The sequence below is a fragment of the Dioscorea cayenensis genome, chromosome 18, assembly GCF_009730915.1.
Source record: "Dioscorea cayenensis subsp. rotundata cultivar TDr96_F1 chromosome 18, TDr96_F1_v2_PseudoChromosome.rev07_lg8_w22 25.fasta, whole genome shotgun sequence".
Taxonomy (NCBI): domain Eukaryota; kingdom Viridiplantae; phylum Streptophyta; class Magnoliopsida; order Dioscoreales; family Dioscoreaceae; genus Dioscorea; species Dioscorea cayenensis.
Window position 1 is genome coordinate 24,137,931 of NC_052488.1, and position 13,471 is coordinate 24,151,401.

Sequence of the window (13,471 nt, forward strand, 5' to 3'; positions counted from 1 at the left end):
CCAAGACATAAACCAGAAATATATAAAAATAATAATAATTAAATTATACCAAAAAAATATAAAACCCCCAATAAATAAAAAAATAATTAAAAACCTAAAAACTTGCATACAATCTATCAAAGAAACCATAAAAATATTATTGGTCAAACTAATTAAAGATGCTCTTTTTTTCTGCGTCCGCCGGCCACAGTAAAATTTGCTCTTATTTTCTCCGGTGACAGTAAAGATAAGAGGTGTGTGTTTGTATATATTTGTAGATAAAGAGAGAAGTAAAGGTATTAGAGCAAAAGTTTTTTTTAATTTACAAAGACAAAAAGATAATTTCAATACCCCACCACATGGGAATGAAATATAACACTCTTGAGGTTTATACACCCTATTTAGGAAATAAAATAAACCATTAATGCTCTAAAATACCATCCAAACAAACGCATAAAAATGTGTAGGTTTTGAGTAATAGTTAAATAAATTTTAATAAATGAAATTATAATCATCATCATTATTATTATTATTATTATTATTATTATTATTAGTTTGGCCCTGTTTTGATTCGAGGGAAGACGGACGCGAGAGGGCGTTTCGTCTTGGAGGAGTCACACCGGAAGATCGGCCGACTTCTCCGTCGGCCATGGACGCGCATCACGCAACCCTGGGTCGACGAACGGTAAGAACCTCTTGGAGTTTTGTTTGAATGCCTTGTTTCCTCTGGTGAATGGTTTTGCGGTGTCGTTGTTAGCTGGAAGAGATTCGTCAGAAGAGAGCAGCTGAGAGATTGCACAAAGCCTCCTCGGGTCCTGATCTCAATTCTTCAAATGCATACGGTTAGTATTGTTTGTTTATGTCTTTGATTTCGATTTCTCCGATCTATTTCATTGTCTGATCTTCATCTCGACCTTAAAAGGGGCGTATAGTTCGGAAGGTGGAATTCGAGCATCCGAGGTGAGGCTTTCTTCTCATCTCGCTCTGTGTAGCATGGGAATTCCTAGCTTTTATTCTATTATCTTCTCCTTTGCCTGCAGAGAGATTCATACGCGCTCCCATCTCGAGTTAAGGAGCTTGAGAGTCGAAACGCGGAATTAGAAGCTGAAAATCAGAAGCTATTGTCCAAGGTATTTCCTTTTCTAACAACTAAGTTGGCGCAAGTTTATGCGTGAGCGTTGCTTATTCCAATCTGATAAATTGCTGCGTTTGCCTGCAAGCTTGAAGCAAAGGATGCTGATAATGATACATTGGTCAAGCGTGTGAATGAACTGGTAATCCAGGGACTTGTATAATTTGAATGCTTGTGTTAGTTCTTTAGTTCTGTATCTGTTGGTTTTATTCAGATTGATGAATTGCAGGAGAACAACGTTTTACCTGGGTTGAGGAAAGCTCTCAAGGATGTCTCCATAGAAAAAGATGCAGCCTTTGTGGCGAAGGCATGCACAATCATACAGTAGTAGCATGAACTCCTTTATTTGAACTTCGATCTTCATTTTGTCCTCATACAATGGGTTTTACATATGCAGGAGGATGCTCTGTCCCAACTTCGGACAATGAAGAAGCGCATAAAGGAGGCTGAAGAGGACCAGTACAGGGTAGATAATTTGAGTGTTATTCATGTTTGGGACATGTGAAGTTATTCTCAATCTTTTGATGACTGTTCTCCTCAATAGGCTGAAGAAGATGCTGCCGCATTAAGAGCAGAGTTGAGTGCTCTACAGCAACAAGGATTTGGGAATTCGTTTGGGGGTTTCTCCTCTACAGGCAAGTCTGCGGAGGATATTGCTGCAATTGAGAAGGAGATGGGTGATTTGAAATTGGTTTTGCAGGTCCTTTTTTCTCTCCATATTTTCTTGAATTGTGGCCTCCTGTTTCTTCTATTCTCTGTTGCTGCTGCTAAATGCATGTTTAACATTGCAGCAAGAATCACAATTGAGACTACGAGAACAACAGAAATTAGCTGATGAGCAGCTCCGGCTTTCATCTCTTATGGCTGAAAAAAACAAATGCTGGAAGATAAATATCAAGAATTGTCCAAAAAGGCTTCAGGTAGATGTCCAAATTAGCTAGTCTGTTCAAATTACAGTCTGTTTTGATTAGGTTTTCACTCACTTCTTCTACTGATTTTGTGTCAATAAATAAATAATAGAATAAAACAAAAAAATACTTGGAAGTTACACGACTCTATATTACTCGGGAAATTCATAGATCCTTACTTAAACCAATGAAATCTAGTTCCAAATTCAACACTCCAAGTAAATTCAAGAAATTCGCAGAGAATTAAGCTCTAAATCAGAGCTTTATCACCCGGAGTTTTTTTCTCTATATTACTCGGAAATTCATAGATCCTAATCTCTGAAATACATTCAAGCAATTCAGCAGATTATGCTCAGATCTAGGGTTTTCACAGATCAACAAACAACAAATAGACTGATTAACAGTTCTACAGAAATTCATTCATCAACAACAACTCTAAAAGCATGAACAATCAACACAATAAGGTAAACAAACCCAGTAGAGAACCTTCGCCGAATTCCTCTCCGATCTCCTCAGAGAAAGGCCTTCACTCTTCTTCTCTGATACCCTCTCCCTCTGCTTTTCCAGCTTCTTTTATCCCCAAAAGTAATCCCGGAAACGAGTATTTACTCTCCTCTGCCTTCGTTTCCCGTCCCATACCCCTAGCACCGTTGAATTGCTTTCTTGTATTTTATTCTGGCCGTCCACGTGGCCACTAACTTCCCTAGCTGTCATTGGCGATGCATACTTTGATGACGATTCTCACTCGAGTGCTCCACCCAACGGCCTCTTCCTCATTCGATCACCAATCCTTGAGATGTCTCCCTGATTTATATCATTGTCAGTAACCAACCTTGCATTGTCTCCCACTAAGCCCTTTTCACAACCTTTCTTTTTGACCGCCACCTGTGAATTGACTGCCATGTGGCTTTCTTCTAATGATTTGGCTTTGAACTTGTAAGGCAACATGACATTTGCCCTCCCATCAAAATAGACCTTGTCCTCAAGGTCTGTAATCAAATGAGGATATTGTTTCTTGAATAAGCTGAGATCTTCCCAAGAATTTTCAGTAACAAGCAATCCCAACCAAGATACTAGTATCTGTTGAATTGGTCTAGAATTCCTGAGGATTGTTCTTGTTTGCAATAGAAATTCAGGCTGTATGATAGGACCTCGTTCATCAGTTAAACAAGGAAGAGATAATATACTACCATGCACCCCTGCATTGTAAGGTTTAAGGACTGATACATGGAAAATAGGATGAATCCGAGCTCCCTCTGGCAGGTCTAATTTATAGGCCACTTTGCCAACTTGCTGCACAATTTGATATGGACCAAAGTATCTCATTCTGAGTTTATGATTCTTTCGCAGAAAAAGGGAATGTTGCCCGTATGGTTGTAGTTTTACAAGCACCCAATCTCCAACATTGTAGGATACCTCACTTCTCTTCTTATCAGCAAAGTGTTTCATTCGAGCTTGTGCCTTCAACAAATTTGCCTTTATTTGTTGTAACAATTTATCCCTTTGTTGTAGTAGATCCATCATAGCAACTGGATCTTCAGACTTAAGTTGATAGGGTACCATGACAAGAGGGTCTCGTCCATAAACGGCTTTGAAATGAGTCATTCCCAAACTTGTATGGAAAGTAGTATTGTATGACAACTCTGCCCAAGGAAGGAGATCAACCCAAGATTTAGGATTATCGGCTATAAAACAACGTAAGAAATGCTCAACTGCTTGTTTAAGTTCTCTGTTTGGCCATTAGTTTTCCGGATGATAAGAAGAAGACATGGCCAAAGTTGTACCCATTTGATGAAAAAAAGTGCTTGCCAAAAATTTACTTGTGAAAGCCTTATCTCGATCGCTTACAATTGATTTAGGAACTCCATGTAACCTGACAATGTTTGCAATAAAAACCCCGAGCAATAGATTGGCTTGTAAAATCCTCCTTAAGAAGAATAAAATGTCCATACTTTGAAAGCCTGTCCACCACGACAAATATCACTGAATAACCTCTTGCTATAGGCAACCCACAAATAAAGTCCATGGCTATATCCTCCCATATCTGTTGAGGAATAGGAAGGAGCTGTAACAATCCTGCAGGATGAGTGTTACTATGCTTAGCTTTTTGACATATTTCACAAGCTTTAACAAATTCCTTTACTGATTTTCTCATTCCAGGCCAGTAAAACTGGTGAGCCAATCTAACAAATGTCCTCAACTGACATGCATGGCCTCCCAATAATGAAGAATGGAATTTAGTCAGGAGAATCTGTTGTAACTGAAAATTAGGAGGAACAATAATTTTGTCATGCCAACACAATATCCTGTTTCCAAGAGTAATCACTAGAATTTTGAGTACACTGAACAATTCCCTGAATGATCTGTTGAAAATGTGTCTTGAGCCTGTGCTATCTGAATCAATTGTAACAAACAGTTATGTGAAGTAGAAAATGCCAATTGAAAGCACCTAGATAAACCATCAGCTACCACATTTTCACAACCAGGCTTGTACTCAATCGAGTAGTCAAAACCTAGTAGTTTGGGCAACCACCTTTGTTGTTCACGTGTTTGTATAACCTGAGTACATAAATGTTTTAAAGCCTGTTGACCCGTCTTGATAATAAATCTGTGACCAATTAGATAATGTCTGAATTTGGCCACAACTTCTGTCAGAGCATATAACTCTCCAATGTAGGTAGATTGAGACAGCATTCTAGCTGGCATTTTCTTTGAAAAGTAGGCAATTGGATGTCTGTTTTGACTTAGTACAACACCTATACTTGTACCAGAAGCATCAGTCTCCAATGTAAAAGGTTGGGAAAAATCAGGGAGTATTAACACAGGAGCAGTTGTCACAGCCTGTTTTAATTTCAGAAAGGCTTCAGCAGCAGCAGAATTCCAGTGAAAGTTGTCCTTCTTCAGTAAGTCTGTTAATGGTTTTGCTAAAGTAGCATAGTGTTGAATAAACCGCCTATAATATCCACTCAAACCAAGAAACCCCCTTAATTGTTTTAAATTTCCAGGAATAGGCCAATTCAATATAGCTTGAACCTTAGAGTTGTCCATAGCCACCCCTTGAACAGACACAATGTGACCCAAATAATCCATCTGCTGCAAATCAAAACTACACTTCGATAGTTTGCAAATAAGCGATGATCTTGTAAAGTTTGAAGAACCACCTCTAAATGTTTTCAAATGATCCTCCCAAGATCCACTGTAAACAAGAATGTCGTCAAAAGAACACGGGGACATATTACGAAAAGCAAATTGGAAAAATTTGATTCATCAAGGTTTGAAAAGTGGTCGGGGCATTAAAGAGGCCAAAATGGCAGTTTTAAATCTATCTTCCGGTTTCAACAAAATTTGATGGTACCCCGACCTCAAATCCAATTTAGAAAAGTACTTAGCTCCATGTAATTCATCCAGCAGCTCATCTACCGTTGGGATTGGAGAAGCATCCTTAATAGTGTTAGCATTAAGGGCTCTATAATCGGTGCAAAAACGCCAAGACCCATCCTTTTTCTTGACTAATAACACCGGTGATGAAAAAGGGCTTGTACTTGGTTCAATAATCCCCTCATGAAGCATATCTTTCACCAGCTGCTCAATTTCATTTTTTTGAGAATGAGGGTATCTGTTTGGTCTAATTCTCACCGTGCGAGATCAGAATTAAAGGAATAGCATGATCAAACTTCCTTAAAGGCGGTAAACCCATAGGTATAGCAAACACCGTATGATACTTGAATAGCACTTGCTGCAAATCTTCAGGCAGTTCAACCGAAAAATGTAATTGAGCAGAATTCTGGCTATTCTATGGATTTGATAAATTTGTACATGGATGGTCCTGCTGATCCACATCAGATATTGACAAAGTATAGCAAGAATCAATGGCCTTTGTAGAATATAACCTGTGCAACTGATGAATTGATGTCATATGTGGTTTTAGACTGCTGTCTCCTTGCAAAGTGATTAGCGATCTCAGTAAAAACAAATTGAATGAACAATTTGTTATAATCGCTATGTGTGGACCCGGTGTGGCCAACCATGAAGTACCAAGTATCAAAGTCCGCTCCTATCACGGGTAACAAATAAACATCAACATTAAGCACTGACCTTTTTGAATGGTCACTTGTAAGCCATTAATCAACCCTTACGCTTGTAATGCATTACCATTCCCCACTAACACCTTGAAGGATGGAATTGGAAGAATAGGCAATTGTAAGAATTTAGCATCTCTCGGTTGCAAGAAATTATAATCACTGCCCCTATCAAGTAACACCTGCACCGCATGCCCATTAATATACCCAGTAAATCTTAAAGTACCCGAAATCAGGGTACTATCCATAGCATGTAAGGAAAGAGATTGAAACTCTTGCTGTAATTGTTGAATTGATTCCGATAAAATCTCATCAGAAACCTCATTCATACCCTCCAATTCCTCATCCCATTGTAAAGCAAAAGTCTTCGATTAGGACATTTGTGCTGAGGAGAGAACTTCTCATCACAATTATAACATAATCCCTTTGCTCGTCTCTCTTGTAACTCAGCATATGACATTTTCTTGAAGTGTGGAGCAGTATTAGATGGTCCTGGTAATGCTGGCACTTTCACAGAATTTCTTGGGGGCGCTGGCAAAGCCAATGGTGTTTGTTTTCGAAAAGCCACAGAAATATCAGGATTGTAGGTAGATTTAGATCTCACTGGCCTCTCAACAAAACCATACTTATCTTCAAACCAATTTGGCTAGAGTAACTGCCTTTGTAATTGAATCAGGTTGCCAAGGAATAACTTCCCATTGTAATTCCTTTTTCAACCCACTAATAAAGCACTCCAATAATGCCTCATTGGATAATCCTTCTACTCTGTTAGCCAAGCTTGTGAATGTGTGATAATAGTCAGTTACTATATTCTCCTGCAACAATTTGAATAATGCATATCATGGGCTTTCAAAAACAGATGGACCATAAGTAGATTCAATTGCTTTTGCCAAAGCATACCAAGTAGAAACAACTCCTGATTTTTGCAACATTTGAAACCATGGAACTACAGGACCATCAAAGTGTATGGCTGCCACTTTCAATCTATAAGCATATGAAATATCATAATAGTCAAAAAATTGCTCGCACTGAAATATCCATCGAAGAGCATTGCTACCATCAAACCGAGACAAGTCCATTTCACCCGATCTCCGGTGAGAATTTGCTTGTGATTTCACCTCAATCATGGACCCGGAATGATCTAGATTGTAGCATTGCGAAGAAGAGCCCATGAAACCCGATGCGATTGTAAAGATTCCATACACTTAGCAATAGAGGCAAGAGATTGCTCGATCATGAGACATACGTTCATCCTTGGCCCTATCCTTTTCCTCTTTTTCGATCTAGAAACGATCATGACTGTTTCCAATTTAGCAGACTAAATCTTTGAGACGAGTATGTTCAGCCATGCTTAGAGTTCAAGAACGAAAGCAACAAAATGTAATGATCCTTAAACCAATGAAATCTAGTTCCAAATTCAACACTCCAAGTAAATTCAAGAAATTCGCAGAGAATTAAGCTCTAAATCAGAGCTTTATCACTAGAGTTTTTCTCTATATTACTCGGAAATTCATAGATCCTAATCTTTGAAATACATTCAAGCAATTCAGTAGATTATGCTCAGATCTAGGGTTTTCACAGATCAACAAACAACAAATAGACTGATTAACAGTTCTACAGAAATTCATTCATCAACAACTCTAAAAGCATGAACAATCAACACAGTAAGGTAAACAAACCCAGCAGAGAACCTCCGCCGAATTCCTCTCCGATCGCCTCTGAGAAAGGCCTTCACTCTTCTTCTCTGATACCCTCTCCCTCTGCTTTTCCAGCTCCTTTTATCCCCAAAAGTAATCCCGAAAACGAGTATTTGCTCTCCTCTGCTTTCGTTTCCCATCCCATACCCCTAGCACCGTTGAATTGCTTTCTTGTATTTTATTCTGGCCGTCCACGTGGCCACTAACTTCCCTAGCTGTCATTGGCGATGCATACTTTGATGACGATTCTCGCTTGAGTGCTTCACCCAACGGCCTCTTCCTCATTCGATCACCAATCCTTGAGATGTCTCCCTGATTTATATCATTGTCAGTAACCAACCTTGCATTGTCTCCCACTAAGCCCTTTTCACAACCTTTCTTTTTGACCGCTACCTGTAAATTGACTGCCATGTGGCTTTCTTCTAATGATCCGGCTTTTGAACACAGTAAGGCAACATGACACTCTTATTGAGTCTATGATTTAATGTTTCTGTATCATCTTATCAGTCTACATGTTGTTGTTTCAAATTGTATTTTTACACCTTCAGATAGAACCTTGGATTTGCTTAAGAAGCACTAGAATTCTTATAGGTATATGCCAACCATGACATTTGTTAGCCATAGGTGTTGTTAAAAGCGAGAAAAGCACTCGCCTAGGCATTCGAGCGAGGTGAGGCCCCGAGTGCCGCAACACCCCCTAGGCGAGGTGCCTTCAATGAGGCGAGCCCGAGCAAGCGCTTTTGCGGACGCGGGCATAAAAAGGAGCGCTTGTCCTTTTTCCCTATTAGCTTTATATTCAATGTTTTTCGATTAGTGTTAATTGGGATTTTTAAAAAGGCACACTTATTAATAAGGAGGGAAATAAATTTAGGAGAAAAAAATTAGGTGACTTTACAAAAGGCACATTTATTAATAAAGAAGAAAAATAAATTTATGGGAGAAAAAAACTAGGTAATTTTTAAAAAAAGGGCGACTTTACTAATAAGGAAAGAAATAAATTTAGAGGAGAAAAAAACTAGGTGATTTTTAAAAAAAGCACACTCATAAGGAAGGAAATAAATTTAGGGAGAAAAAAACTAGCTGATTTTTAAAAAAAGGCTCACTAAATAAATTTAGGAGAAAAAAACTAGGTGATTTTTAAAAAAAGACACTTACTAAATAAATTTAGGAAAAAAAAATTAGGCGATTTAAGTAGTATTTTTTAAAAATAATGGGTGAATTAAGGGATTAACTTATTAATTAGAGAAAATTGAAGAGGCAACAACTCTAAATCTAGTGCTGAAGTTGAAGCTAGCTTAGATGATGAGGATGATGATGCTTAGAATTAAATGACTCATGAAGATAGAATTTACACTCCAAAAGTTTTAGTTCTAGGCATCTAAGAAGTGTTTTCTTGATTTTATGTTATGCATTGTTTGACTTAATGCTTTACTTTGCTGACTTTAATTGTTCCAAAAATTATATATATATATATATATTTTTAGTTATTTATTAATTAACGCTTTACTTTGCTCGGGTGTGCGCTTTTCGTGGCGCCTCTCACATCGGGCAATAAAATGTCTTAGCGCCTTAAGGGCGCCTAGCGTTTTTAATTACACTGCTTTGGAGGATGTTGATTTGTTGCATTTTGTGTAAAAAGTCATCTCTTTTTCCTTTCTAAGCTTGAGAAAACATTGTAAAAGTGTTTTTTTCAGTCACAGATCTACTTCAACTAAAAAAACAATTACAGCTCTGTAGCTTTTTTTATGATTATCTTGTCATTTGCTTTTTCCTTTTTTTGCAGTTCCTGAACAAAGGATATCTCTGAAATTTTATATCATACATATTCAGTATGAATGCTTCTTTTTTAGTAAAATTTTCTTCTTATTGCAGATGAGGCATTGGAAGTTGCTGCTCGGAAAGCATTTATAGTGGTAATTTGAAAATTGATGAGATCTCGCCTTTTATTCGTTAATAATTCTTATCCAACTGTTTTTAAATTTTGTTTTTTGCTCTTTATATTGTTCTTTCTTGGTGAATTCTAATAAATTGCTGTTTAATTTAAACTTTGTTTTTGTCAGCTTGGAATTATGTGTGAAATGTTTCATCTACTCACCCACTTACTTTTTTGAAACATTCTCCTGATTAAATATGCCCCCTTCTATCCTGAGAATATGCGCTGCTACTACTTCATCGGCTATTTTTATTCCGTTTAAAGTTTATGTTGGCTTTTTTCCCATAGCATTCCTTCTTATTAATGTATGCTATATCCTGACTGTTATGCCATCCTCTGCAGCAAGACAAGGAGAGATATGACCAGCAGTTACATGATATGGCAGCGATGGTCGAAAGACTTGAAAACAGTCGACAAAAATTACTAATGGAGGTAAGCTATCCTTCATCAATGTGTTGCAAAATAGAAAAGAGGTGACTGGACTACTCAGGTTCATAAATGGCAGATTGACTCACAATCATCAGAGATAGAAAGGCTCTTTGAAGAGAATTCCAATATGGCAACTTCATATCAGGATGCCATGTCTGCTGCCATGCAATGGGAAAATCAGGTACACTACTTGGCATGCTGGCATAGCTTGATTTGCAGTAATTACTTTTGGTTTGGGATCATTTTCGATATCTTGTTGACCGTTTCATTTCTTTTTTGTTGTTATCTGGTTTATCTACTTTATGCCATATCAAAGCTTATGCTATGGTATCACAGCCTTGCTCACTTGGTAAACGTAGTTAATTATACTTATCATTAGGTAGTTTGCAAATAGTGCCTTTGGTAGTTCTCACCGTGACGATTGTGCCTTAGACAATAGTCATAGAAGCATGCATCATTCTTTGTTTTGTAATGTGTTTGAGGTTGATATATGTGCAAAAGTATTATTTACCCCTTTTATGTTGTCTTCTGGACATTTATGGATACTGTTTTTTTTTTAAACAAAATTTATTTATTTGGTCCACTTATATGAATCTATAATCACATAATGTAATTACTTGCTGCCATGGCTCACTTTATGATCTTAATTTTCATTCAGTTAGCATAACTTAGGGTGGGTTGTCCATGAAAATAATTTTCTGCCACTACTTTGTGATGAAGGACCTTGAAACTTCACCTTACCTTCTGGCCCCATGCTTGCTTGGAGAAGGCCTCAGTTTATTTGGTTCTAAGAATTAATGCCATTCAATTTGGTGCTATGGTTTTAGAATGGAATAATGTTGGCTAGATGGGAGGTATTCATCAACACTTGGATGTTTTTTTAATATTGAAATTGACAGGTGAAAGATTGCCTGAAGCAGAATGAAGAGCTTCGCCACCTTCTTGATAAAAATGAGATCAGAGCAAGTTAACCCATTGCAATCAAGTGATGGAAATATCCCTTCATATCCTGATACTGAGAAAAATTGTTGGGAACATGTCCACCTCTCCTGCATCTGCAGTTGAATATCAGTTACTCAAGGTCAGTTTTTAGAGCTGAAGCTTGAAAGTTTATTCTAATTGTTCTCAACGTAACGTATTGCTGGTTTAATTTATATGAATTTCAGCACTCTGTTTTTTTCTTCTCCTGCATTAAATTATATTTTATTTGCTCCCAACTTTCCTGTTATTTGATCGGTAGTGTATGTAAAGAACATGTCCACCTCTCCTGCATCTGCAGTTGAATATCAGTTACTCAAGGTCAGTTTTTTAGAGCTGAAGCTTGAAAGTTTATTCTAATTGTTCTCAACGTAACGTATTGCTGGTTTAATTTATATGAATTTCAGCACTCTGTTTTTTTCTTCTCCTGCATTAAATTATATTTTATTTGCTCCCAACTTTCCTGTTATTTGATCGGTAGTGTATGTAGAAATGTTGTGCGGATGTCATATGTTTGTTATTCATGGCCGTATATGCGGACTTGAGTGATCTCTGACCCACCTAATATTAATGTGTATGCCAATAAAAACAACTACATATATGTTGAAGTGGAATGGTATTGTGTGGCCAATCTATAGTTCTGCTAAAGGTCTCAAAGAAACTTTGGCATGATATTTCTGAGCTATTTGGAGGGAAAGTTTGGTGTTTGGTACTATTTGAAGCTTAGTTGTGCATGGAATCCAACATTTATCTGATCATATGCTTGTATATTATCTGGTGATCATTTGTAGGGCCAGCTTGCTAAAGAACAGAGTAGGGCGGAAACACTGTCAGCGGAGGTTATGAAACTTACAGCCGAACTCAGACGTTCAGTGCAATCTTATAACAACCTTGCGAGACTGTAATGCTTTTTATCATCCTCTGAACCTGTCATCTGATTGTTAGTAAAGGTTGTGTCATGGGTGACAAAACCATGTCTTCCTCGTGCAGGTATAGACCAGTTTTCCGAAATATAGAGAACGAGCTTATGAAAATGAAGCAAGAAAGTTTTGTCTCCATTCAGCTGTAAGTTTCCTATGATTCCATTCAATCTTCATCCTGTGTTTCTACTACGGGATCAGATCAATGACAGTTTATATTAAGCATGCTCAAGAATTTTTCCAATTATGAATATGTATTACTATGTTACTGTGGTGCTTGTGAACAGTGTTCCCCGAAGCAGCATTTATTTCTCTTTAATTTTTCAAACCACAGTTCATTATGCATTACCTGGACAAAAAAAATTAGGGAATGGACGCTTGTCAAATAATGTAAATTGTCAAGAAATGCTTGTTTTTTTGAGAGAATTTATTTTTGTTGTAAATTTTTAGTGTTATGAAGTCATATAAGAAAAACAACCCTGAATTATACGAGTTGTGGGCAAATACATCTTGTTTATTTCTTGCAGTTTATACTTTAAAAAAGACGGTTGACGCCATCCATGCACATATATGGTAGTAAAATAATCCAACACTCTTAACATCCTTATTTTCTTTAAAAGAAATTGGTAGCCATGACATACAGAGGTTGTTGAAACACATTAAAAGCCCATAGTTAGTCGGCAGAGACCGTGTCAATCTTGCCGGAAACAGCACCGGAGATGACATTAGACCAGATTACAGGGCCATAGACAGTGAGCATGGCGTTGGTTTGCAGCACGAGAACAAACTCGAATACGTGGGTGAAGCCACTCTGTTAGTCCAGAGAACATCACCACCCCAATGCTTCACTCTCAACTCACCATTAGCTTCCAAGTTAACGTAACAGTCATGCATGGTTCGGTCAGTGACACCAGTCTGCCATTTTGTGGCTCCGTCGCCGTTGAGCACCAGGTTGCAGTCGTCCAGCAGTGTGAGTTCATTGTTCCCATTAACGATCGTGGTTCCGATGGGTGCTACATCACCGGAGTAGAGCACTGACTCAGTGGTCTTCGTCCAAGTCCAACCAACAATCCCTGCTGTTAGTTGTGCCGAAGAGGACCCAGCACTCCAAAGCTGGGGACCATATATACGAAGGGTGCCGTCATAGCGGAGGACGAGGGCATAGTACCCAACTTGGGACATAATGCCGCTGCTCCAGAGTGGGTAGCGAAAACGTGGGTGCCAAACGGCGAGTTTGCCGTTCAGGTCCAGAGTGACGTAGCACTCAGCTGAATAGCCCCCTGTCATGGTTTCCCACACTCTTGTGCTGCCATTTTTCAGGACGAGGTTGCAATCAGATTGCAGGGTCAGGGAGTATTCCATGTACGTCAGGTTTTGGCCCCCCGCTGTCAGGACGTCGCCTCCGATCATGAAGTT

The 13,471-nt window shown here is 38.2% G+C and overlaps 2 protein-coding genes across 2 annotated transcripts; one reads left to right on the forward strand and one right to left on the reverse strand.

Annotated features, from left to right (window-relative positions):
- The first annotated feature begins 520 nt into the window (after positions 1 to 520).
- Positions 521 to 12,288, forward strand: LOC120282998 (tropomyosin alpha-3 chain-like). The gene is given in 17 exon segments (XM_039289824.1): positions 521 to 664; positions 737 to 821; positions 902 to 939; positions 1,020 to 1,109; positions 1,200 to 1,253; positions 1,341 to 1,418; positions 1,509 to 1,577; positions 1,656 to 1,811; positions 1,903 to 1,980; positions 1,983 to 2,031; positions 9,668 to 9,708; positions 10,071 to 10,160; positions 10,234 to 10,338; positions 11,057 to 11,123; positions 11,398 to 11,456; positions 11,927 to 12,036; positions 12,126 to 12,288. Coding segments are annotated over 17 exon segments (1,284 nt in total). The 5' UTR covers positions 521 to 628; the 3' UTR covers positions 12,205 to 12,288.
- Positions 12,289 to 12,790: 502 nt separating this feature from the next.
- Positions 12,791 to 13,417, reverse strand: LOC120283000 (mannose-specific lectin CEA-like). The gene has a single exon (XM_039289825.1). It carries the CDS (start codon positions 13,415 to 13,417, stop codon positions 12,791 to 12,793), a length of 627 nt encoding a protein of 208 aa, XP_039145759.1.
- Positions 13,418 to 13,471: the final 54 nt, after the last annotated feature.